We start from the raw sequence: 27501 nt of genomic DNA, 5'->3' as shown, positions 1-27501 counted from the left end.
AGGGTACCATATGGGATGCTAGGGACTTAACCCCAGCAAGGCAAACACCCTACCCACTGTATTGTTGCTCCAGCCCCACATTAGGTATTTTAAACCTGACAAACATTCTCTGACAAAACCAAGACCAAAGAAGTGATTTAAAAAGTAAATTATGAAATCTATATGTAGCAAAATAATAATAATCACCATTGTCTTTATTCTCAAACTATGTACTCAGAGGAAAAACTGTAGCCCTTAGGGAGAGGAGGATTTGGCCAAGTACCAGAGCACATAACTAAGTATGCAAGGATTTAGCACCTTGTGACCCCCAAGCACTGCCAGTTCTAACCATGCTGACCCCAGACCTGTACATGATCCGGTGATTCCTGAAAACTGCTAGAGCAAGCATTACTAGTAATGATCCCCTGTGAAATAATTTTTTCTAGTTGTTCAGCTCAATTTTTTCACATTTCTGTTTGGTTTGTGGTGGGGGTGTCACACCTAGTAGTTCTCAGGAGCTGCTCCCATGTCAGTGTTCAGGTATAACTTCTAAGAGTGCTCAGATGACCATGTGGTGCCAAGGATTTGAGCCCTGGCCTCCCTCATGTATTGTGTAGGCTTCGGCCATTTAAGATAATCTCTAAGGACCAGATAGATAGCACAGCAGGTATGGTGCATGTCTTGTTGACAACCTCAGTTTGACCCCTGGCACCACATATGAGCCCCGAAGCACCGCTGGGATTGATGTCAGCTCAGAAATAACCCCTGGGCACAGTGTGGTCTGACCCACAAAAATAAAAATAAAATGAATAAAATACCCTCTGGCCATTTCTTTCTTAAAGAAGAAATGCAAACTAAGTAATCATCCCAAAATTCAAACAAGAAAATTAACCAAAAGAAGCTAGCTAGAGATTGGAAATTAAAAGTCAAAATCATTGAGCATGATGGCCACTCAATACTCTACTGCAAACCACAACACCCAAAATGAGAGAACAACAGGGAATGCCCTGAAGCGGGGGAGGGGGGGAATGAGTTGTGGGGGAGGCACACTGGGATCATTGGTGGTGGAGAATGGGCACTGGTGGAGGGATGGGTACTCAAGCATTGTATGACTGAAATGCAAGCACGAAAGTTTTTAAGTCTACAACTGTACCTCATGGTGTTTCACTAATAATAATAATAATAATAATAATAAACATAAATTTAAAAAGGTTCAAATCATGAACCTCACACATCAAAAATGTGCATACAGATATGTAATCTGATCTCTGTACAGACTTCATGCATATTAATAGACCAGTTAGTGTAGAAAAAACAGAGGTAGTACAAATTCTCTGAGATAATTCTTGTCCTGATTAGTCATTTATGTTTATAAATATACAAATATATTCATATATTACAATCTTTATACTGCTTTTGGTCACTGTCACTGCCCTTCCATTGTTCATCGATTTGCTCGAACGGGCCCAGTAACGTCTCCATTGTGACAGTTGTTACTGTATTTGGCATATCGAATACGTCACGGGTAGCTTGCCAGGCTTTGCCATGTGGGTGAGATGCTTTCGGTAGCTTGCCAGGCTCTCCAAGAGGGGCAGAGGAATCGAACTCAGGTCAGCCATATTGGCCGCTTGCAAGGCAAACGCTCTACCTGCTGTGCTATTGCTCCAGCCCATTGCTTTTGGTATTTACTGTATATTTTAGAAGGAAACCTCTGTTTTAGCAGCATCATTGACAGAAATCATTAAGGATCAACAACTGCTATTTATTTCTGACTCACTTTGAATTGACAACAATAGTACTTATGAATTGGTTGGTTTGTGAAGAGGAAGTGGGAAAGTGGTATCACACAAAATCAATCACACATCATCCTGTTATTTGTCGATTGCCTCGAGCAGGCCCCAGTAACATCTCCTTCATCCTAGCCCTGAGATTATATTCAAGGCTCTTTAGGAGCATGAGACCCATCATTGTTACTGGTATTTGGCATATTGGGTACGCCACGGGGAGTTTGCCAGACTCTGCCGTGTGGGCAGGCTACATTCGGTAGCCTGCCAGTTTGTCCAAAGTACGAATGAGATAATAAGATGTCATAATAAGATGTCGTGTGGCCAGGAATGCAGCCGCGCCGTTCTGGGAGCTTGTTTTTATAGTCTCTGAGTCTTGGCCGTTGATGGGATTACATGGTGCCAGGGGGCCAGTTGGTGGGTGTGACCTCCGCCTACTAGAATTTGGAGGATCTGGGTGGAGGATGCTCAGCCCCAATCTGAATAAGCTTGGAGATCTCGGCCCCCGGAACCCGCGTGACTTTGTCCCTCTGCCAGTACCTTCATGTGTGCAGAGAGTGGTCTCAGCATGGTGGTGACTGGTGCAAGCCTACTCAGATTTGGGCCGAGCATCTTCCACCCAGATCCTCCAAATTCCAGTAGGCGGGGGTCACACCCACCAACTGGCCCCCTGGCGCTGTGTAATCCCATCAAAGGCCAAGACTCAGAGACTATAAAAACCAGCTCCCGGAAGAGAAGAGTGCAGTCTCCTGCCCCCGCGCCTGGCTGTCCTCGCCGGGGCCCCTTGGAGGGGATCGGGTTGAGCTTTCCTCCCTGCCCCAACCAGGGCTCCAGCAGCCAAAGACTTCCAGAACCAGCCACCACCATGCTGAGACCACTCTCCGCACACATGAAGGGAAAGTGGTATAGAAAAATATAATTCTTTTTATTATCAAAATTGTTAAAACCAGACTCTTCTGACGTAATATACCATGTATGTTTACTACTGACTACAACATGAAGGTTATATGTCTGTTTTTTACTTAAGAGTAAATTTAGTTAATTATGTCTGATAAAATATGGGAAGAAAGGATCTTAAACATTGTAAATCATGTCCTGTAACAGTCTGCAACGTTAACTATACTTTGGTTTTGAGTATTTATTTATTCGAAAGGATCCAAGGAAAGAGATAGGCATGCTACAACTACTTCTACTAATACAAGTTTGTTTCTTCTATTTTTTAATGTTTGGAGGTAAGCTATACCAAAGAACATTTGTAAATTCCATGAATTGTAGATGATTCTGCCCAAAGATAAAATTTCATATTTTCAAGGCATTTTCTTTGCTAATGTATTATTAAATTTATGAGCCAGGATTTCTCTCAGTTATTAAACTAATAACCTAGCAGAGGAACTGAAGAATTGATTTTATTTTGCTCCTCATTTTTGATACAATAATCTCAAAAGAAATTAAGGAAAAAAGTCTTTAAAGCAAAGAACATGATGACTTGAATTTTACTACAAGTGTAATTATGTTAATGAATATTTGGAAGCTTTTTCTTTTGTTTATTTGCTCCTGAAGCCCTCTCACCCAATTACTGGACTGAGCTTCATTTCAAATAACTTTAAAACATGTATGATAGATTATTATCTTTGGACTTTCTAAGCCATTTACCTTAATTGTTATATACCAAAGTTTTTAAAAATACCCTTGTGGCAAATGTGTATTTTCCCATTCTTACAAATTTTTTAAACAACAAAATGTTTCATAACATTTGAGCTGACAAAGAATTGTTTTACCCAGCAGTGCCCTGATGCTCCCCTCGCAGTGCCGGAGACCAAGAACCACAGGCTCCCAGCCTGGGCTCCGCCTTGAGTGTACAACCTACCCTGCAAGCCGTCTCTGTAGTTCAGGGGTTATTTCTCCCCACCTTCCATTCACTTTTTCATGTACCTTCAGGGATTTTCTAAATGATTTTCTGGTAGTTTTAAGTTTCAAAGAGTAAAACTGAATTCCTGAATCGATCTCACCTTTGTTTCTTTTGCTTCCATGTGTAGGATGAATTCAAGCCGGAAAAGGCACTGTCCGAGGAGGATCTGAAAAATGCAGTGAGCGTGCACCACGCACTGGCATCCCGGGCCACAGACTACGATAAGAAACCCAACGTGCTCAAGCTCAAAACCGCCGACTGGAGAGTCTTGCTCTTTCAGGCCCAGTATGTTTCATTGGTTTGCTTTTATTTTTAATAAACTTAACATCACTTTATTCTGAAAAACAGAATCAGAATCTACAGGAGAAATCTCAACTCCACTTGAGTTAGATTCAAAATCATAACAGATTATGTGATGGAGATCTGCCTAAGAAACTAAAACAAGAGCTAGAAAACTTGGGTTCTTTCTGTTTGCTATTAAATGGTCTTGTGACGTTTTGGGTTTTGTTTTTTTGGGGGACACATCTGTTTTTGTTCAGGGCATACTCCTGACTCTGTGCTCAGGGATCATTCTTGGTTGTTCTTCAGGAGAGTGGGAGGGGACCATATGCCATGTCGGGGATTCTGATTGGAATACTTGTCTACAAGGCCTTACCCATTGTACCTCTCTCTCTCTCTCTAGACACCCTCCCCCCAGTTTTTGTAGTTCTATTAGTTGTCCATTTACTGTCTCAAGGATGTAATATCCTTATGAGGAAAATGCAAGAGTTGTTATACAATTCTATCACACATAGAATAAAAATGATTTGGATTCAAATGAGCATTATCCTCACTGTTCTCCCAAGTATATAAGTAATTTCTTTGAATCTAAGTTTGTCACTTGTGCCGATAATGATTCTTTTGAGAATTGAGATCAAATATTTATAGTTCCTAGTAGATAGAAATATTATATAAGGTACTCCGTGCCAGGCTGTTTTCACTCAGGGTGCCCCAGAGGGGGGCGGGTGAGAACCTTCCCAGCCCCAAGGGACCCAAACCCAGCAGCCGACCTCTACAACCCCACCGCCGTCACACTCCTGGACACAATATAAGACACTCCTTCACTCCTTACCCATTTTTCATAATTGCCACACTATATTTGATATATATATGTTTATATATATATATTTATATGAGAGTCTGGCAAGCTACTGAGAGTATCCCACCCTCCTGGCAGAACCTGGCAAGCTAGCTGTGGCATATTCGATATGCCAAAGGCAGTAATAATAATGAGTCTCATTCCCCTGACCCTGAAAGAGCCTCTAGTACTTTGGGAAACACGAGTAAGGAGAGGCTGCTAAAATCTCAGGGCTGGGACGAATGGAGATGTTACTGGCACCCACTCAAGTAAATCGAAGAACAATGGGATGACAGTGATACTGTGATACAGTATATAGAAACTGTTCAATAAATGCAGTTTTTTTCTGGCTTTTCTCTCATCTTCAGAGACACAATATGTCTGTGACTTAAGATTAAAGATAAAACCATATTGTGAGCAAGGAAATGGGATTGACTACTTGTTTTAAAAGACTATCAACAATCTTTGAATTAAAGATGGAACATTGTACTTTGAAAATAGGGAGGGGCCATGCATGGCAGTGCTTACTCCCGGCTTTGCACTCAGGGATCACTCCTGGTGGGTTTCGGGGTTTATATAGGGGTGGGGATTGAACCCAGGTCAGTTGCATGCAAGCCAAGCACCCTGTACTGTTGTGCTTGCCCTAATACTTGGAGAAATTTAGATCTGTTATATATAAGACTTAGTATTTTCAAAAGTAATCCCATAGAGCAGGAATTTTAATAGGAATCCCCTTCAGTGTATATAGCAATGTTAATAACTGATCATTCTGACACTATCCACTAATCATCATCAATTGGTCATTTTTGGCATAAAAATAAATTTTGTCATTACATTAATAGTTTGCTGCAGGTTGACTTTAGGTTGACCTTGCGATATAACTGCATGATTTTTTAACCAGTTTTAGAATCATGGAAAACAATAAGAGTAAGAGTATGAACTGGGTGATTTGTTAATGTTAAACTTGTGAAAATATGAAATTGTATGGAGATACAAATTACATGGGACTTTTCTAAAGTGTGCGGCATCACAGTTTTAATACCACAAAGGAAGCCATAATTAGTTGTATACTTAGAGCTGTTAGTCACAAAGTTCTTCAGGTTATTCTATTCCTCAACATTTTATATAGTTACCAATCACGATCACGATCATCCTGTTGTTCGTTGATTGCCTCCAGCAGGCCCCAGTAACGTCTACTTCATCCTAGCCCTGAGTTTTTTTTTTAAAAATGCCATATTCAAGGCTCTTTCAGGGTTAGGAGAATGAGACCCATCATTGTTACTGGTATTTGGCATATTGGGTACGCCACGGGGAGTTTGCCAGACTCTGCCGTGTGGGTAGGTTACATTCGGTAGCATATTGGTACATAGTTACCAATATGTTACCTAAATATATTACTTCTAATTATTCAAATTAGATTTGATACAGAAATCAGTCAGTTGAAATAACAAAGCTGCAAAATATCTAGGCTAGCATTCCATCAACTCTAGATTATGAGTATTTCTAACATTCCTTTATGAAATCACAAATATTTTCTGCTAGTTCCTGGTTCTGAATAAACTGCATGAAAAAGTAAGTTTTTAACATATTGACATTTCCATATCATTTAATTTTACTTGTTCTAAGTCTGTAATCCAGTAATTTTTATAAATATATAGAATCATGCAAGCCTGTTAATGCCAGAACCTGGAAGAAACGATTCCATCTTCCTAGAGAAATCCTCACACCCGTTAGCCATCACTTCCACTCTCACTCAGATAGCACTTATGTGCCTTCTGTATCTATAGTATTTCTTGAATTTTTCAGGTCATTAGAGTGCTATAAAGATGTGTTCTTTTGTGTTCGACTGCTTTCAGTTAGAATAGTTTGGGGACTCATGCCTGAGTGTGTATTTTATTCCTTTATTACTGAGGAGAATCTGTTCTTTCACCAGTTGTTAGATGTTTAAATTGTTTCTCTTCTTTGACTTTTACAATTAGTAAAATTTTCTGTTGCACTGAACAGAAAATTCACATACAAATCTATTTGCATATATATGTTTTTCCCCTTGGTGTGTGTACATATACATACATAATAGTAAAATCGCTAGTTTATGTGATACATTTATAGCTTTTAAGAAACTGTCTGAACTGCTTTTAGAAGTGAACTTACCCATTTGCGTTCCCTCCATCAACTTGGATGATGATTTAAATTTGTAATGAATTTTTTACATAGCCTAATATCAGAGTGAGTAGGGGCTTAATGAATATAATTGTCAAGTGATTTTTCTTTCTTCTTTCTGTATTCTTTAAAGTTAATCACAGTTTTACACTCTGAGATCATATTTTCTAGTTCATTCATTTCCATGATGATTGATATTGAAAATATTAAACTCCGGTGAAGTTTTGTCAGGGATTTATTGTACCAAAAGGTACAATAAAAGGTAATTATTTGCCATTTTAAAGCAGTACAAGAAATAGTAAAGTATTATTATTTAGATTTATTAGCACCTCACATAAACATATCTTTCTCATAGGAGTCCAGAGGAAATGCAAGGGTGGATAAACAAAATTAATTGTGTCGCAGCTGTATTTTCTGCACCACCCTTTCCAGCAGCCATTGGATCTCAGAAGAAGTTTAGTCGTCCTCTTCTGCCTGCAACTACGACAAAATTATCTCAGGTAAGTCGATTTCAGTGGAAAAAAAGCACTTTGTAAAATAATTTTATTAATATTTATTGGAATAGGAGTCTATATTTTGATGAGATCTTGCCCTGGAAAGACGTGTTGCACACTTGTGGGGCAAAATGAATACACTGAGTATTATGCTTCATGTAGGAAATTGACACAATTGAATCGAAGAGTGGGTAGTACAACAATTTAAGCACTGTAGCACTGTCGTCCCATTGTTCATCTATTTGCTCCAGCAGGCACCAGTAACGTCTCCATTGTGAGACTTGTTGTTACTGTTTTTGGCATATCAAATATGCCACAGGGAGCTTGCCAAGCTCTCTGCCTTGTGGGCAGGATACTCTCGGTAGCTTGCCGGGCTCCCCAAGAGGGTGTTTCTAAAATTCTTATTGGTTTATTAGATTCAATAATTACTATTATAGTGACTTCATGTTTTCACTGAGAAAAGTAAGTACTTTGATGAGGGAGCAGGGTGTAGTGACAGAAGTCAAACCCACGATTCTATACACCGACCTGTATCCATCGCCCCAAAAGCTTAGTTTTTTTTTTAAATAAATAACTAACTTATGTTAAAATCCTGAATTGGAAAAGTCTTTTATTTATTCATCCTTTTTTTTCATTTTATTGAGTGCATGCCACACTATATTATAATGTTGAATATATAAAAATATTTCCAAGGAGGGGACTGAGGAGGTAGAACAGTGAAGAGGACACTTGTCTTGCATGTGGCCAAACAGGGTTTGATCCCTGATACTTTATATGGTCTCCTTGCCAGAAGTGATCCCTGAGGTGTGCGACCCCCACACAAAAAAATAAAGTCCCATTCTGGAACCAGAGAGATAGTACTGAAGGTAAGGTGCTTGCCTTGCACATGGCTGACCCAGATCCAATCCCCAGACCAGAAATGGTCCCCTAAGCACCATCAGGAGTGTTCCCTGAGTGCCTAGCCAGGAGAAAGCCCTGACCATAGCTGGGTGTGGCCCCAAAACAAAAACAAGTAATATTGCCAAGGATCCTCTATGGATAGTGTAATGGGGCAGAACTGTCAATACCTCTCACAGAGCAATATGTAAGTCATTTATGTTTTCTTAGTTCTTTAGTTAAGTAAAAGTGCAGTGAAACTCTTCCACAAGTTTCTCTCCTAGTACCAGACTGACATCTCTAAATATCTATTTTTTGTGTCTTTCTACTTAAAACTCTCTTCTAAGGACATTATCTCTATTTTTTGTGTCTTTCTACTTAAGACTCTCTTCTAAGGACATTACACACAAACTAGGGGTGCCAATATGAAACCTCTCTGTAGTGTTTCTATCACCAATGATTATTGACTAGTTAAGTATTTTGAGTGCTACTTTGATGTCTTTGGGAATTTTTTATTGGTACATTAAAAAAGTTGTTTTCCTATGACCAATCATGTGTGAATACTTCCTGGCTTTTTCTATACTATCATAATTGTTAACCATAGATTTATTTAACAAGTATGTATTATTCCATTTTATGTCAGAGACTATTTGGGGCTCTCGATCCACAAAGGCAAACAAAGCATAGACGTCATCTAGTGCAGGAATGGTAAGTGTGGTGTATGCAGCCTGACCACAGTCATGGATATAAGCATTCTAGGGTTTGTGAGGATGTCAAGACCTAGCTTAGCCCAGAAATTAAGGGAGAAATAAGATAGCTAATAATTTTATGGAGTGAGCAGCAGTTAGAATAAATGTGGGAAGGGATATCAATCCCACATAACATCCAATTTTCCCAGGGAAGAAAGCCCTTAAAATGCATAATTCAGTTAGCAAATGTGGTATGAGGCCACCACTGAAATAAACATTTCTGTATGGAGAAAAGCAAAGGGCAAATCATGGAATTTGTCTTGTGTGCTTACACTGGTTCCCTAGCATCATTAAAGTGAGAGTATAAAAAATAATGTGGTCAAATTGGGGCTTTAAAAAGTATTTTCATTACACAATGAAGAAAATAAAAGGAAGGATACTATTTGAATTAGAAAGTCTAGTTTTGAAAAGTACTTCATAGGATGAGGAGAAAAAATATTATACCTGTTTATTTGTAAAAGAGGAAGGCTGAGGGAGGTGGAAGAGTTTGTGAGACATAACAATTGCAGAATGCATAGTCCTAATGGCTTGTTGAACAGAGAAATAATGAAGGCCTATCATCTAGGTGTGGGCAAAAGGAGGATGATGGTACCTCACTAGCTCTAGGAATCTCATCATCACCCAGATTCCCTAAAACTGATTTTTCCAGGATTCTTCTTTAGATATTTTATCTCACTATACCTCCAAATGTTGCTGTGCTCAATATCCAGAAACCAATCAAAACAGACACTTGAGAAATGAGTAAATTCGTTTTTAAGTTAATTAAGGGAATAAAAAGGAAAAATAAAATACTGGATAAAATTAATACAGAAATAGCTCTTTTGAATGAAAGGCAAGTCACTGAGTCCCTTGTGAGAGCAGATTGGGGAGAGAAGTGAGGAATTTACCAAGGTCTTTAAAGAGAGATTAGAGGATTATAAACAAGAAGGGATATGTGATTTGAGATTTTTGCCATGTTTATAAAACAATCTAGAAATAATGAGATTACTTCAGAAAAGATTCTTTATATAACATTGTAATTATTAACATGAAATGAATGTAAACAGTGCTATAGTATGTGACTCATATACACCTGAAAAAAATGGAAGGGATCAGGCCAACTCAGTTACAAGACAGAAGACACTTTGTTTTCAAGAGAATGCTAAGAGAAAAGAAAGACTTTATCTCTTACTGATGGCCAGAAACTTGGAGGACTCTCCATCAACTCAAATGAAATATGGACTCTTTAAAACAAATACTTATTCCCCATTTTAACTTTGGTTACCTAACATAAATAGTAAACACATTCTTTTCTGTAAAGAATATAATTGATCTAGCAGTAGAAACTAGTTAAGAAGTTGGATTTTGTCCCACTAACTTTACTTGGAACTTTCTGACATTTTTTGTTTTTTAGTACTTTGGTCTTTCTTATAAACTTCCTAGAGTCAAAGGAAGAAAGTGAGTTGAAATTTAAGAGGAATGCTAATAAAACAAGCACATCATTCATAGAAATTTCCTGTAACTTAGACCGCTATAAGAACATTTTCTTAATTTTTCCTCACTCTAATACCCACATTTTTTTCTTAAGTCATTATTACATGAAAATGAATGTGTTTGGGTACAGAGATAGTTCAACAGAGAGTGCTTGCTCGCAAGCAGCTTACCCAGATACAATCAATTCCAGAACTGCATATAGTCCTCTCATTCTAGACCAAAACAATTAAACTAAACAAAAACAAAGAACAAATACAGAGATAGTGATAGAACTTGAAAAACAACACTAAAACAATAACCCTTTTTATCATATGGAGAACTTAGCCCTGCAATAGCTTGATGAAAATTAAATTGCGAGGGAGGATCTTTGGGCCACACTCAGTGATGCTCAGGGGTTACTCCTGGCTTGGAACTCAGGAATTATTCCTAGTGTGGTGTAGGGGAATTGAACCTGGATCATCCTCTTACAAGACAAGCTCCCTACCCTCTGAACTGTCTCTCCAGCCTTTGATGAATTTTTTTGGGGGGGCTGGGTGCTGAAATGATGTAGTTATGTCCTGCAGCAACGTAAACCCCAGGAATATGAGGACTATCTTCTCAGGCAGGGATAACAGTTGCTCCAAAGTTGCACTCAGCAGCATGGCCGAGACAAAGCTAGGACATCCATACAGGACATAGACTCGTAGTCATGTGACAAAGTTTATTAAAACAGGCACTGGTTAAGTAGAGGCTGAAGGAATATGCCTCTGTGCACTAAGAAACAGGTGGAGGAGGGAGAAAAAGGGGCAGTAGGGGGCTAGGAAGAAGCTACAGGGCACTGTCCTGGAGGCGCTAAAGCAAAGCGCATTGGTGAAGTATAGCTGACATCCAAAGGCTTTCCAAGTCTCAAGCCATGACTGCCGGCAATAACAAAGCCAATTAAATATGTTGTTCTCTGAAAATAGCAGGTTTCCCCAGCACAGCTGGATTCCCAGAAATGCTTGTAGGGACCTGGGCATCCCCACGGGCCCAGCGACCTCTAGTGGGGAAAAGGATAATTTGTTCCATCCTTCCCATCACACATAGTCATCTGCACTCTGTGAGGAATGATCCCTGAGCACAGAGCCAGTAATAAGGCCAGAGCACAACCAGGTATGACCCAAAATTAAATAAGAAAATTAAATGACTGCATTTATCTGTTCTTGTTCTTTTATGATGAGTTTTGAAAGACTCATTAAGACATCCTATATGGTCATAATCTTTGCCTTACACTGAAATTAAACTATATTGCACTTATTATTTCATTTTTGAACATAGCTCTACAAAAATATCAAAATTGTGTATGTAGTATACTGAAAACGGTAGGTTACAATTATTTTTAAAAGACTAAAGCAGATATGGAGCTCTGTTTTCCATCTGATAATAAGTTCTAGAGTGTTTCCAGGTTTATCACTACCTCCATTGTGACATAGGGCAAGCTGACCAAACACTTTAATGAATTTAATTACTTTTTAAAAGAAATAGATCATTTTCTCCCCTCCTTAAATCATCAAGAACATATGGAGTTATATTTTACTTCGGATTATAAATTCTACAGTGTTTTCAGGTTTATCACTCTCTGTTTTGGGGTGTTTTTTTTCATTGTTTTAATTTCACACCCTACTGTGCTTAAGGCTTAGTGCTGGCTCAGTATTCAGGGATCACTCCTGGCAGAATTCAAAGGACTCTATGAGGTTCCAGGAACCATCCAGTGTCACCAGCTTGGAAGGTAGGCAACTAACATGGTATCTCTCTAGCCCTACCTCTGTTTTTTTCCCAAGTCATCATATTTATCCTGTTAAAAGTGTAAAAGATGTTGTGCCTTTGAGAATATAATAGGGACATTTAGAAACATATACTTAAAAACAAGCACAGGGTGAGAAGTTGGTACACACATTGTCTTGTGAAGGTTATGGTGTGGTCTTTACACACACTCTTGGAGACAGCATGATGGACCTTCAGTGATATCCGTGGTGTTTATGTCAGTCAGTGAGTTTTCTTCTTGTTATTCCTGTAAAGGTCCAAAACAGTCGCAGCCTCAGCACCACTGTCATCCTAAATGGTGCTTTATTGCAGAAGTGTCCTGTGCGTTGCAGAGTGCCTAGCAATATCCCACCTCCATCGTGTACTATATGCCAGTAACTGGTAACAAACGAAATGTTTCCAGATATTGTCACTTGTATCTCTAAAGTCAAAATCTACTTTTTCTGTTGAGAACCACTACTTGAGTGCAGCCTCATTTCTTTCTCTTTTTACCTCCAACCTACTATGACATCCTACATGCCTGTACGACATGGATTATTTAAATTACAAAATACATGGATAGCATCATAAGTGCCCTGATAGGAAAAAAAATAAAATTTTAGGGGAGAAAAAACTAACATTCAATTAAATTGAACGTTTAGTACTTTAGAGGTATATTCATCATGCTGTCATTTGTGAGCTTGCCTTTAATTTATTCTTGTCTTCCATCCAAAAACATATTAGCCTTCATTATTAAAATTGATTATTGTCACTTCAGTATGGTTCTTTCTGAACAGCTCTGCTGTGTAGGAGTCACCTTCTTTACTTGTTTTTTTTTTAATGGCAATTCTACAAGATCACATTTTTTTTTCTGTGGGGGGAGTGGAAATTTTTAGTTTTAATTTCTTCCTTTCCAAAAGTTGGGTTTCACAGTGACTATCTTCAGAACATCCTTTATTTTACTAAAATAGTTATTTTCAATTTTCAGTGAGCATAATGATTAACCTGGGCACTTACTTAAAATGCATGCTTATGACCCTCCACGCCCTTCGGTTTATCATGTCTGCCACAGAGACCAGAGATATGTGTTTGTACACTGTCCCTCCATAGGCAGTGCAGGACACGCCAGAGACCCTCTACTCAAATCATTTCCACCTCCCATCACTGTTTCTAGATTGTCTCTCCTTAAGATGCCATTTCCTCACCACTCACCCTATTTTATTTGAATTCCACCAGTTCTCTTAAAAAGTCTGAATTAATAGTGCTGGGGAGACAAAAGGAGATAAGGCGTTGCCTTACATGCTGCAGACCCAGGTTTGATTCCCAGCACACATACAGTCCTCCAAGTCCTGCCAGGAGTGATCCCTGAACACAGAGAAAGGAGTAATCTCTGAGCACTGGCGGGTGTGTCTCCCAAAAGAAGTTAGATTCAAGGGATGATTACTAAATGCTAATGAGTACCTAGCCCTGTGATGGACACTGACCTGAAGGAAACAAAACAAAACAAAGAAAAGGATATGCATACTTCTTATCCCTCAATTTATTTGCTCCTTGGATCTCAGGATAGTAAATATTTAGGGCCAGATGAGCGGGAGTTTAGGTGAACCCATTAGGGCAGTGGAGTTTCAAAGGAAAACTACATTCTTGGAGTTGTGTGCCAAATAAATTCTTTTTAATTTCATACATTCATTCACAAATCCTTGTCTTTTTAAGTATTCACATTTTACCCACCTCCATTAATTTGTACTTTAGCATATTTTACCTAGGTCAGTGGTCTCCTTTTATCTTTCACTTTATCAATACTATTTTTCAAATCAAAATTACAGTATTACCTCTAGATATTGTGACATAAGACCAGCTAGAATGGTCTATATTAAAAGACTGGAAATGCTTAGTTCTTCTAGAGATATAATTGGAAAGGAATTCTCATTGACCTGGTATTACTGTTTTGGCCTCTTTGGAAAATGAATTAGAGACTTCTCAAAATTTTACAAATGAAACTTCTATATATACCTACCAGTTCAGCTGTGAGCATCTACCCCAAGAAAAAGAAATCATTAATCTGAAAATCACAGCACAATTTGTAATATCCAACATTTGTAACAATTGTAATTTGCAGAAGTAGATGAGTGGATAAAAAATGCCTAGTGGAAAACTATCCAGTTATGATACAAGATGAATTTTTTCAGTTTGCTGCTATTTGGATGGAATTGAAAAGTGACATGCTGAGTGAAATGAAAGATCAACACCAGATCTATTCATATTCAGGGCATAAGGAAACAAAGAAAGGAACTGATTAGACAAGTCACAATGTAAAAAATAAAAAACCCTGAGACTTGATTAATGGAACTAGGAACTGAGGAGTCTAGGGAAGGAGGAAATGAAAAAGTTCTACAAGATGATGGTGGAGTACTGATATAGTAGCTTTCCAACTGGAAAAAACTTCAGTAGTTATTTAAATTATGAAACCTCAATTTTAAATACCATTTAGTAGATTGTCTAATATGAACTTTTAAAATATACACTATGATCTATTAACTCAATAAGTAGAAATGCTAATCATTAGCTATTAGAAAAACAAAAATTAAAGCCACAGTGACATACCACTTCACAATCATTTGCATGGCCAGTTTTTCCAAGAAAGATAAATTATTCATGAAGATAGAAAGAGAAATGAAACAGTGGGAGTGGAAGAATCTAACACTAGATGAACAAGTTAATCCAGTTATCATTTTAAATCTCGCCCACCAAAAAGGTTCCTGATCAAATAGATAATGAAATCTCACTCACCAAAAGGGTACCTGATCAAATAGATAATGGGGTGGCTAGGCACAAGAGACTGTAGAAAGTAAAAGGAAGCCCCCAGCTTGGCTCTCTTTGCCCTTCCTCAGTGCCCATACAGATGGCAGGACAGGACAGAAATCTTGCCCACGTGTTCATGGCTGTGGCTGGAGACTAAGGAACCCTGAGTAATAGTCGTAAGGAGGCCAGGAACAGGGCAAGAATCCAAAGAGCGAGCTCATGCACACGTGGCCACAACCAGACACGCAGGAAAGCTGAGCCAGCTGGAAATAGGAAATTGTTGCAATAGAATTGGGAAATACCTTAAATAATAATATCGGCTATAGTCTCCCTAGAGAAAGAACTAGAAAAAAATTAATGAGAAGCTGTAAATAAATGCTGCCTGAAACATATTTTATTTACTTTAAATGTTATATTTATACAGGCTTAATGAGGAAGATCTCTTTCTAAGATTTCCAAAAAGGATTCTTTTTCATTTTCTCCTATATTTTCTGGGACCATTTTAGATCGTTTCACTTTCTTAGTGTTAGCTGGTATTTTAAAGTGAATCTTATCATCTTTCATAGACTCAACTTGTTTCTGATGCCTTTTGTGTCTCTTTTTCCTCTTATTATTTCTGCTTTCCCAAAATACAATATTTATTTCTATGTGGTCAAGTTAACACTTAAATATTTTTCTCTATTTGTTTTTTAAGATGTACACTATAATATATAGTAACACATAGTGTTTGACTTATAATTTTTAAATTTAAATTAACTTAAGATTATGGTCTTAATTTTCTGTCCTAATTTCACTTTCTAGTAGTCTCTTCTTCTCCTTATATAATAAAGATTTTATATTTGAAATTATTTTGGCCTTATTCAGCATGTAATCTACTCAGGTATTTTACTTTCATCCATTATTTTTTTTTGCTACATTTGATATATTCAAGCAAGAAGAGTTTGGAGAGTTTACAGCTGGAATAGTAAAGAAATTCACTGTATCACTGTATCACTGTCATCCCGTTGGTTGTCAAATTACTTGAGCAAGTGCCAGTAATGTCTCCAATCCTCCCAGCCCAGAGATTTTAGCAGCCTCTTCTTACTCATCTTTTTCCAATGATTGGAGGCTCTTTCAGGGTTAGGGGAATGAGACCTATTGTCGTTACTGTATTTGGCATATCGAATATGCCACAAGGAACTTGCCAGGCTCTGCCCGTGTGGGCAGGATACTCTAAGTAGATGCCGGACTCTCCGAGAGGCAGTCCAGAAAGCAGTCTGGAGCGTGGCGGTGGATGGGCAGTGGAGGTCGGCTGCCGGGGCTGCGTCCCTTGGGGTGGGGAGGGCTCTCACCCGCCCCACAGGCTGGCACGGAGTCCGGTGACATGGTTCTGGGAGCCTCCTTTTATTCTCCCGTCTGGGAGGAACATCCTTGAGTTCTGGAGTGTGGCCGATGAGGAGATTATCTGGTGCCAGCAGGGTGTGACTTGTGAATATGATCCCTGAGTCACTGGAGACTGGGGTAAGCAGGCAAAGGATCTCTGTTCTGGGTCCCGTTGAGTCCAGAGTCCAAGGTCACAAAGTTCCGCAATATCTGTGTTCCATGGGACTTCATTCTTGCATGAGACTCGGCTTGAGCATCCAGAAAGTAAAGAAATTACTGATAAAATTTTAGGGATCCCAGAAAATATCTCTGTTCTTCTTTGTTTCAGAACTTACAAGACACTTTGGAAGTTTGCATAGAATCTCTTTTTATGTAGGCTAATATAAATGGTATACCTATGGTGGAGAGATTGGAGTGATAGCACAGTGGGTAGGGCATCTGTCTTGCACGCAGCCAACATGGCCGACCCGAGTTCGGTTCCTCCACCCCTCTCGGAGAGCCCAGCAAGCTACCGAGAGTATCTTGCCCGCACTGCAAAGCCTGGCAAGCTCCCCATGATGTACTCGATATGCCAAACACAATAACAACAAGTCTCACGATGGAGACGTTACTGGGCCCGCTCGAGAAAATCGATGAACAACGGGAGGACAGTGACAGTGACAGGATTATCCATATCATACTCGTGTGATTCTCTGATACAACCCTATTCTGGCAATAGTCATTCTATAGGCATGTTGTAATTGATTGGGTCAATAAAGTTTGGGGGAAGGGGGGAGGCGAAAGGGAGCAACGCCCTTTCCCTCCTGGGGAGGCATGGCACCATAGTTTAACGCATGGTCCATTCACTTTTCTGCCGTCACCTGCCAGGCTCTGGATTAAGTCCTTTTGCCTCTGGAGCCATGGCCGTGTCGGAGAGCCGCTTGTGGGGGGCAACTCGTGACCTCGGTAGGGCGCGAAGGACAAGCCAGTACCGCCCCCCTTCCCATGAGACTACAGTTGCCCCATCACCGCTGGCTAATACCTGGCTTTCCAATAAGCTCTGAGGTGGCTGCCACCTTGTTTGTGGTCCAGATGCATTTTTCCAAAAGCCCCTGGGTTTCAAGGTTTGTTTCTGAGTCTCTGGGATCATGGCCATTAATCAGCTTGATGAGGAGCCAGAGAGGCTGTTTGTAGGTGGCGACCCAGGGTCTCGCTGGGATGAGGAGGAAAGGGCCGGTTCCACCCCCATCTGGTGAGGCCCCACGTGACTTGTCACTGCAGGCCCAAACCTGACTGACCAGTGGCCTCTGGAGGATGGCGGTCACCCGACCGCCAATGGGAAGAGGCCAAGGCATGAAACCTATTCCCACCTGGAGTGGCCCAGCCCCAGTAACCTACTGCAGGAACAGGACGCATTTCTGCCAAAAGCCTTTGGGTTCTAAGATTCGTTTCTGAGTCTCTGAGATCATGGCTGTTAAGCAGTTTGATTAGGAACCAGAGAGGCTATGCCTCCAATTATATAGCTGAGCTGGAGGTGGTTTGTGGGTGTGTCTCCCACATACCTAACTTTTGGCCATTTACTTTCTTTACTTTCTTGGTAAACTTTGCCCCAAGTTTTTGGGGTCTGGCCAAAGGCACAGCAGCAATTTTGGGGTATCTGAAAGTCTGACAGTGCCATCAGGCTGCTGATGGACTCGACTCACAGGTACAGATTGACCTGCTGGCGGCACCATACCCCCTAAAACTCAAACACTTAGACACTAAACAACTTACTACAGAATACAGTGAATCAAAAAGGAAATCAAAGAAGATTCCTGTAAATAAGTGAGAATGAAGACTGAGTTATCTTCTGGTAGCTTCATGTGAGATGCAGCAAATGGAATGCTATGAGGGAAGTTCATAGGAATGCAAGAATATTCTAGGAAATATGAAAAAGCCCAAATAAATAACCCAACTGCACAACTTGGGACTACTAGAAAATGAACAGCAAAGAAAACCCAAAGTAAGCAAAAGGAGGTCAAAATAAAACTAGGGAGTCAACAAATGGAAACAAAAACATATAAAAGAAAATATATAAATATGTTTATATGTATATAAATATATAGCACAGTTCTGCAGCACTGCCCTCCCATTGTTCATGGATTTGCTCAAGTGGGCATCAGTAATGTCTCCATTGTGAGACTTGTTACTGTTTTTGGCATATCGAATATACCACAGGGAGCTTCCCAGTCTTTGCCGTGCAGGCGGGATACTCTCGATTACTTGCCGGGCTCTCCGAGAAGGACGGAGGAATCGAACCCAGGTCAGCCGCATGCAAGGCAAATGCCCTATCCACTGTGCTATCGCTCCAGCCCATAAATATATTTTGTGTTTATGCTTAAAATACATAAATGAAAACAAAATATATAAAGCACCTGTAAAAATTAGAAAAAGACAAACCCTTCATAAAGTTGAGAGAAGAGATTAGACTTCTTTGAGGAAGACATGCATATTGCCAGGACATGTAGAGCAAATGCTTTTTATCACTTTTCAGTGAAATGTAAATCAACAAAACAATGAGATATTGCTTCACACCAGTGAGATTGACACATATAAAAAAGAAAAAAACCTGTGCTGGTATGGGTGTGGAGATGAAGGGGCCTTTCTGCAGAATTGGTAGGAATGTCAATTGGTTCAGCCTCTATAAAAAACAGTATGGAAGGATTGGAAAAATAGTACAGTGGGTACAGCACCTTCCTTGCCTGTAGCCAGCCATTGTCAGCATGCCTGTGCCCTGAGCACTGCCATAGTGATCCCTGAACACAGCCAATAGCCAACATGTGTAGCCCCCAGCAAACTAAAATAAACAAACAACAACAACAAAAGGCAAACAGTATGGATACTTCTTTAAAAATTGAGAATTGAGCTTCTATATGAGTCAGCTATTCCACTTTGGGGCAGCTACCCTAAGTGCCCCAAACACTATTTCAAAAATACAACTGTGCTCCTGTGTTCAGTGCAACATTATTCTCTGTCCAACTTCTGGAAACAATTGACTTTCTAAGAACAGATGACTGGATAAATAATTGTGATATATGGAATAACATTCATCTATAAGAAAAGATTAAATCATGCAGTTTGCTGTTATGTAGGCAGAATAAATAGAGGGTATCATACTGAGTGATGTAAATCAGAGAGTAACAATAGATAATGGTCTGTCTTGTATATGGAGAATAAAGAAATTTAGTGATAGAATAGCAAATGGCCAAAAGAAACAGAACCAGAAAGTTGGTGGACATAACTGGGCTTACCACATGGGATTAGGACTGTGAATGGAAGGAGATGATGAAACAGAGTTAGGTTAGAGGAAGCAGGCACTCTGGTAGTGATGTACTATTATTACATTATCTGCATGTAACTATAACAGTATTGGAATCCATGATATATCAATAAAAAGTTGCCGTTTGAGGGGTATGTGGGGTATAGAACCAAGACAGATCTCTTGGACTGAGTTAATGAAATTATTCTTCACATGAGTCCTAAAGTTCATGATGTTTTTAATTTTTTTCCTGGAAGCGCTAAATGGTTTAATAATTTCCTACAGGAAGAACAGCTAAAATCTCATGAAACCAAGCTAAAACAGATTACCACTGAGCTGGCTGAGCATCGTTCCTATCCCCCAGACAAGAAAGTAAAAGCCAAGGATATAGATGAGTACAAACTGAAAGATCACTACCTGGAGTTTGAGGTATGTATATCTTCAGTGTTAATACCTATAAGTTAATTATTTTGTGGGTATATCATAAAATAAAAAAAAGACATGAGAACTATAGGAAATGTAGATTTATCCTGACATATGTATATTTATCTTGGAAATGTTTATTTAGCTATGGTTCTCAAAAATAGCTCATGATGGTCCCTCATATTCATGATTCTATTGGGTCATTAAACAACTATTAAAAGCAGCAGTTTTTGCACTAAAATACATATAGCATGACTGGTGCTCCCGAGTAGCAACAGTAGATGAACTTGCCAGGTGGACAGCTGCTTTCTATGTTTCTATGCCTCTTCCAACAATGTTTGATTTAAAAAAAAAGGACAATGGAGGAAATGAGCTGAGAATGACATTGTATCAGCTTTTAGTATACATTCTCCACTCAGGCAGCTCTCAGGAACTTGTTGTTACTACTCACTGTCCTTCATATATTAAGTAGATATATTAAGTTTTAGCATATCCAGATAATCTACTGTTATTTTCATTTAAAATAATTATAAATTCCATAAACTATGGATAAATATAAAACTTAAAAGCAAATTGAGAGAAATCTACCTTTAGCTAGATTTTCTCCCAAATTAGAATTATTCAGGATCCTAATTCTCTTCTAACTACCTCACTTGAAATGCAATTAATTTCATAAAATATATACATATATAATCAGTTACTTTTCAGTTTTCCACATGAATATTTTCTGTTGTGTGTGCTGCATCTCTATTCCTTTTCACTGTAGTCCGAATAGATTTCATGCCTGATCGTGACTCTCTCCTCTACCTCCGTGTCATCATCCTGTTTCCTTCTTAAACTTGAATTACCCGTGAACCTTCCCTCTTGAGAGAACCAAGGTTTAATTCAGAACATAGACCCTGCCCTTCCTCTGCTATGTCTCAGTCCTCTCTTTTCCTTACAAGGGACATTGTGTTTATACGTCTCTGCTCACATTCTAGTTTGTTCATCTCTGACCTGAAATCCAGTGGTTGCCTGCTCTTTCTCTTCAGTTCATCCCAGAATTCTTCTAACAAATCCTTTGTAATGTTCAAACCCTGCTAAGGAGACCCTTTGTTTAGCAGCCTTTGCATTACCCCTTCACACACCTGCTGCATCCCCCCCACACATATACACATTTATTTTCTCTAGAAAGTTCCGATCCTTAATTTCAGATGTCTATATTTTTTTTTCTACATTGGTCTCTCCTCAAAAGCTTCCACATGTTAATCATACTTTTTCCCTCTCTCCAAATACACATATATACCCTTTTTATGTTTTTTAATAAAATTTTTATTAGGACACCATGATTTGCAAAGTTATTCACAGTTGAATTTCAGTGTATAGTGTTCCAATACTAATTCTCTCAGCTGTATCAGTTTCCCTCCACAGTGCTCCCAGGTTCCTTCCCACCCCCTAACCTGCTTCCCTGACAGGCACATATTTAAATAAAAAAGTAGGAGGTCATAGGAGGGATACTAGGAACATTAGTTTAGCTGTTGTCTGATGAAAAAGACTTTTTTTCCATAGGATTAACCTGTTATTGTCCTGCTAGAGTTGGCCTGATACTACTTCAGTATGTCTTTGTCTCTATAGTGGATCCCTACACCTCTCCATACCTAAGATAAATCCTTTAAAGTACAGAAAACTCAAGTTCATTCTTTGTGCTATGTTTGTGAAATGAACACGATTTTATAGAAACTGGAAAACTTTCTTGCATTATAAAAGTTATGCTATAAAATGTAGTATTTGACCAGTGCAGACCTATTTATTAGTTTATCCCAAGGTTGAGTAAGCCCTAGCTCTAGACCAAAAGTTCCCAAACTTATTTGACTTATTGCCCATTTCATAAGAGAACTTACTCAGCACCACACAGCCACCATACCACCAACCACACCTTCATGAGCCCAGGAGGCCTAGCTCTTTAAACAAACAAACAAAAAACTCAGAAATCCACACCCCTCATTTGTTCCTGAGTGGTGTACTGTGGTACCCCACCCCCTCAAAATCTTTCTAGTTATCACCCCAGAAGTGATATCATCCACTTTAGAAAACATTGCTCCAGGAATATGAAGATAAATATTCACTTTGGTAAAGATAAGTTTATGAGCAAAAACTTACCAGCAAAATACTTGAAAAAATGAAATAAACACACATACACACAGACACGTAACTAGGTAGTTTTTCTTTCACCAGCCTTATTCATTCTTGGGAATTGGCAATTCTCTAAAAGCAATCTTAAGAATGTTTATTGCAGCACTATTTACAATAGCCAGAATCTGGAAAACATCCAAATGCCAGAGAATAAATGACTAGTTAAAGAAACATTGGTACATCTACCCAATGGAATACTATGCAGCTGTTATAAAAGATGAAGTCATGAAATTTGCATATAAGTGGATGGACATGGAAAGTATCATGCTAAGTGAAATTTATCAGAAAGAGAGTGACAGATATAGCATGACTGCACTCACTTGTGGAATATAAAGTAACATATAGGAGACTAATACTTAAGGATAATAGAGATAAGGGCCAGGAGGATTGCTCCACAGTTTGGAAGCCAGCCTCACGTTTTGGGGGAAAAGACAGCTGGGATAGAGAAGGGACCACCAAGTAAATGATGCTTGGAGGACTCGCTCAGAATGGGAGATGCATGCTGAAAGTAGACTATGGACCAAACATGATGACCGCTGAGTACCTATGTTGCAAACCATAAGGAGAGAGAGAGTAAGAGGGAATGTGTCTGCAACAGCAGTAATAGGGGTTGTGGAGGAGGGTGGTCATAGGAGGGATACTGGGAACATTAGTGTCAGAGAATAGGCACTGGTGAAGGAATGGGTACTTGGTCATTGTATGGCTGAAACATAATATGTAAGTTTATAAATTTGTAACTGTATCTCACGGTGAGTCAATGAAAGAATTTTTTTTTAAAAAGGGAAAAAAGCAATTTTAATTCTTCACACTTATGGAGTATCTTTCAGTCACAAGCCCATTTTATTTCACACCTGGTAATTAAGTTTTCCAACACCTCAGTCCCCTGCTTCTAGCCCTTAAATTTGCTTTGAGTCCTTGACGATGAAGGCTGAGAGATTACATGTCCCAGAACACGAGGGGAACTGTAAAATGGTAGACTTCCACTGTTAAAAAGAACTGTCTACTCTTAATCTACTATTAGTGTTCCATTTCTAAAAAATTATGTATTTTTTAAAGGTAACATGGAAGTTATGGTAGTATTAAGCATTTTTATTTCATTTATTAAATTTTACTTATTTTTTAATTTAATCAACATGAGATGCAGTTACAAAACTTTCGTGATTGGGTTTCAGTCATACAGTATTCCAACACCCATCCCTCCACCAGTGTACATTTCCCACCACTAGTATGCCCTGTATCCCTCCTACCATGCCAAGGACCCCAGCCTGCCTCTATGGCAGGCACTTCTCTTCTCTCTCCCTCCCTCTCCCTCACTCCCCCCTCTCTTTTTCCTCCCTCTCTCTCTCTCCCTACCTTTCCCTCCCTCACCCCCCACACTTTTGGGCCTTATGACTTGCAGTACAGATACTGAGAGACCATCATGTTTAGTCCTTTCCCTACTTTCAGCACACATCTCCAGTGCAGAGCAATTAATTGTCATAATAGTCCCTTCTCCATCCCAACTGCTCTCTCTCCCAGCCCTTTAGGCAGGCTTCGATCCATGAACCATTCATCCTTAATCTTATTTTTACTGTCTTGGGTGTTAGTCTCATACTATGTATTTTTTTATATTCCATAAATGAGTGGAATCATTCCATGCCTGCCCCCCTCCTTCTGTCATTTGCAGATGACATGATATAATACTTAGAAAATCCTCAAGACTCTACCAAAAAACTCTTAGAAACAATAGGTTTGTGTAGTAAAGTGGCAGGTTACAAAATCAATATCCAAACGTCCATGGCTTTCCTATGAACAAATAATGAAAAAGAAGAAAGATATATTTTAATCCCATTCATAATTATGCCTCAGAAAACCAAGTACCTCAGAATCAACTTAACTAAAGAGGTGAAGGGCCTGTACAAAGAAAACTACAAAGTACTATTTCAGGAACACAATGAAATTGTAATGCATCCCCTGTTTGTGGATTAGGAGAATTAACATCATCCAAATGGCAATACTCCCCAAAGCATTGTACAGATTCAATGCATTCCCTATATGGAGAGCCATAACATTTTTCAAAGAAATAGACAAAACACTCCTGAAATTCATGTGGAACAATAAACCTTTACGAATACTAAAGCAATCTTTAGGATAAAGAAGATGGGAGGCATCACCTTGCCCAAATTCAAACTGTACTAAAGTAAAGCAGTAGTAATTAAAGTAGCATAGTATTGGAATAGAGTCAGACCTGCAGACCAGTTGAATAGGGTTGAATATACTAACACAGACACATATTATGATCACTTAATCTTTGACAAAGGAACAAGAAATATAAACTCGAGCAAGGAAAACCTCTTAAATAAGTGGTGCTTTAGAAACTAGACAGCTATGTGTAAAAAATTAAACTCAGACCTCTGTCTAATACAAAGCACAAAAGTCAGATTGAAATGAATTAAAGAGGGATGACGTGGTGGTGGAAAATTGGCACTGGTGGAGGGATGGGTATTTGATCATTGTATAATCGAAACCCAAGCACAAAAAAATTGTAAATCTACAACTGTACCTCATGGTGTTTCACTAATAATAATAAAAAAGAATAAAAATTAAAATAACTAAATAAATAAATAAAAGAAAAAAATGAATTAAAGAGGGATGAGAGTGATAGCACAGTGGGTAGAGTGTTTGCGTTACATGCGGTAGACCTGGGTTTTATTCCCAGCATCCCATATGGTCCCCTGAGCACCGCCAAGAGTAATTCCTGAGTGCAGAGCCAGGAGTAACCCCTGTGCAACACTTGGTGTGACCTAAAAAGCACCCAAAAAAAAGTATTAAAAACTTAAGTATCAGACCTGAATCCATAAGGTACATAGAGAAAAATGTAGGAACAACCATTCATGACATTGAAGCTAAAACCATCTTTAAAGACAAAACACCACTGACCTAGCAAGCAGAAGGAAAGATAAATAAATGGAACATATTGGACTAAGAAGCTTCTACATCTCAAAAGAAATAGTGACCAAAATACAGAAACAAACCATGAAATGGGAAAAATTATTTACCCAATGCCCATCAGATAAGGTGTTAATATCCAAGATATGTAAGGCACTGGTAGAACTTTATCAAAAACAAAAACAAAACAACAACAAAAAAAAAAACCACCTCCAACCATATCAAAAAATTGGGGAAGAAATGAACAGAAACTTCCACAGAGAAGAAATACAAATAGCCAAAAGACACATGAAGAAATACTACATCGCTAATCATCAGGGACATGCAAATCCAAACAAGAGTGAGATAATCATCTCACACCACAGAGTCTGGCACACACCCAAAAGAACAACAACAAAAAAAAAAAAACTAGTACTGGTGTGGATGTGGGGAGAAAGGGACTCTCATTCATTGTTGGTGGGAATGCTGACTGCTCCAGCCATTTTGGAAAACAATTTGGGCATTCTTCAAAAAACTAGAAATTGAGCTTCCAATATGACCCAGCAATACCACTTCTGGGAATATGCTCCCAGGGTGCAAACAAACACAGAAGAAATGACATATGCACTTGTACACTCATGGAAGCACTGTTCACAATAGCCAGAATCTGGAAACAACCCCAAGTGCCTGAGAACAGAAAGCATTTTGATTTATTGGTGTTAAATAAAACTTGATAGCTTAGACTATGCTTAGACCATGCTTGTGAGAACTGTCTTCTGCTTTCACAAAATTGTCACCTCTTTAAGGAGACTAAAGACTGCATTATAGAACCCAAGGCTCTGACAGACTCATATCTAATATTTCAACCATATTGGATTCTCTGTCAAGCTACATTAACATATGTCTCCCAGAAAGGTGGAAGAATTCATCACTTTATAGATAATTTCCTCAAACATTTTTTGTAAAGTGATCCTATGTTAAAAGTCAACCATTTTGGTGGCTGGAGTTATAGTACAGCGGGTAGGGTTTTTGCCTTGCATGCGGCTGACCCGGGTTCAATTCACAGCATCCCATATGGTCCCCTGAGAACTGCCAGGAGTAATTCCTGAGTGCAGAGCCAGGAGTAACCCCTGTGCATTGCTGGGTGTGACCCAAAAAGCAGAAAATAAATAAATAAATAAATAAATAAAGTGAACCGTTTTATTTTATTATCTTAAAATTGAAAAATGTATCTCCCATGGGTCCCAAATAAATTATGCAAGCTCCCGTAAATTTTCTAGCATGCTTGCTTATTGACTTAAGTGCTCTAGTTTATCAGCAGCATACCCTGAAATAAATGCTTCACTCCCTGAGTAGGAAATACAAGAATTATTGACCACTTAGTATATATTATTCAGGGCTGTCTCCTCAGCTTCTAGAATATCAGCTAAAACCCAATAAATATTTCTTAAATGGTTCAATGAAAGTTTTTAATAAACAAAAGCTATTATCAAAGAAAGTAGTTTTTGGGGGAAGAGTACTCTATCCCCTGCAAACTAATCTGGTCAGTTGGTGAGGATATTCAGGCAGGATTACCTGCAATTCCCAGCAGTCCTCACAAGGACAGCAACACAGAGTAACTATGATTAAATCAATGACCTTGTCACCATGAAGATTCACAGTCAGGAATAAGCTCTCTCACCTGTTCTTATATGAAGAGCTTACTGTGGGTTTGCTTATATTCTCACTTCTGAGAAAAGAAAAACACTTTTATTGTTAGAATATTAAGCTTTTAAATTATTAAAATTAGGGACTGTTCCCAAATTTATGCATTTCAGTAGTCTGTATCCTAAATTTCTTTATATGCAAATACTTTTTCATGGTGGACCAAATTCAGAGCTCTTTCCATGTCTAATATATTGTCCAAAACCTGAATTTTAGTAGATAATTAGAAATTAAATATATAAAATAAGTATAGCAATGGTAATTTTTGTTTGTTAAGTATACAAAATAGATGTAGAAAACAAAGTTTCACCTATTTTTAATATTGGCCTATAAATTTTTTTTTTCACTTAAAGCAGCAGGCTAGAGCAATAACACAGCGGGTAGGGCGTTTGCCTTGCACGCGACTGACCTGGTTTTCATTCCTCCACCCCTCTCAGAGAGCCCGGCAAGCTACCGAGAGTATCTTGCCCGCACGGAAAAGCCTGGCAAGCTACCCGTGATGAATTTGATATGCCAAAAACAGTAACAAGAAGTCTCACAATTTGTTGTGAG

The 27501-nt window shown here is 38.8% G+C and overlaps 1 protein-coding gene across 5 annotated transcripts in view; it reads left to right on the top strand.

Annotated features, from left to right (window-relative positions):
* PSD3 (pleckstrin and Sec7 domain containing 3) overlaps positions 1-27501 on the top strand; it is a 488844-nt gene that overhangs the window by 427978 nt on the left and 33365 nt on the right. For all 5 annotated transcript variants that reach the window (XM_056116950.1, XM_056116951.1, XM_056116952.1 and 2 more), the window contains 3 exons: positions 3800-3957; positions 7305-7449; positions 20029-20172. In XM_056116950.1, coding sequence (XP_055972925.1) covers positions 3800-3957; positions 7305-7449; positions 20029-20172 — 447 coding nt within the window. The remainder of the gene's footprint in view (positions 1-3799; positions 3958-7304; positions 7450-20028; positions 20173-27501) is intronic.

The sequence above is a fragment of the Sorex fumeus genome, unplaced genomic scaffold (assembly GCF_029834395.1).
Source record: "Sorex fumeus unplaced genomic scaffold, SorFum_2.1 ptg000033l, whole genome shotgun sequence".
Lineage (NCBI taxonomy): Eukaryota > Metazoa > Chordata > Mammalia > Eulipotyphla > Soricidae > Sorex > Sorex fumeus.
This window is presented reverse-complemented; position numbering and strand designations above follow the sequence as displayed.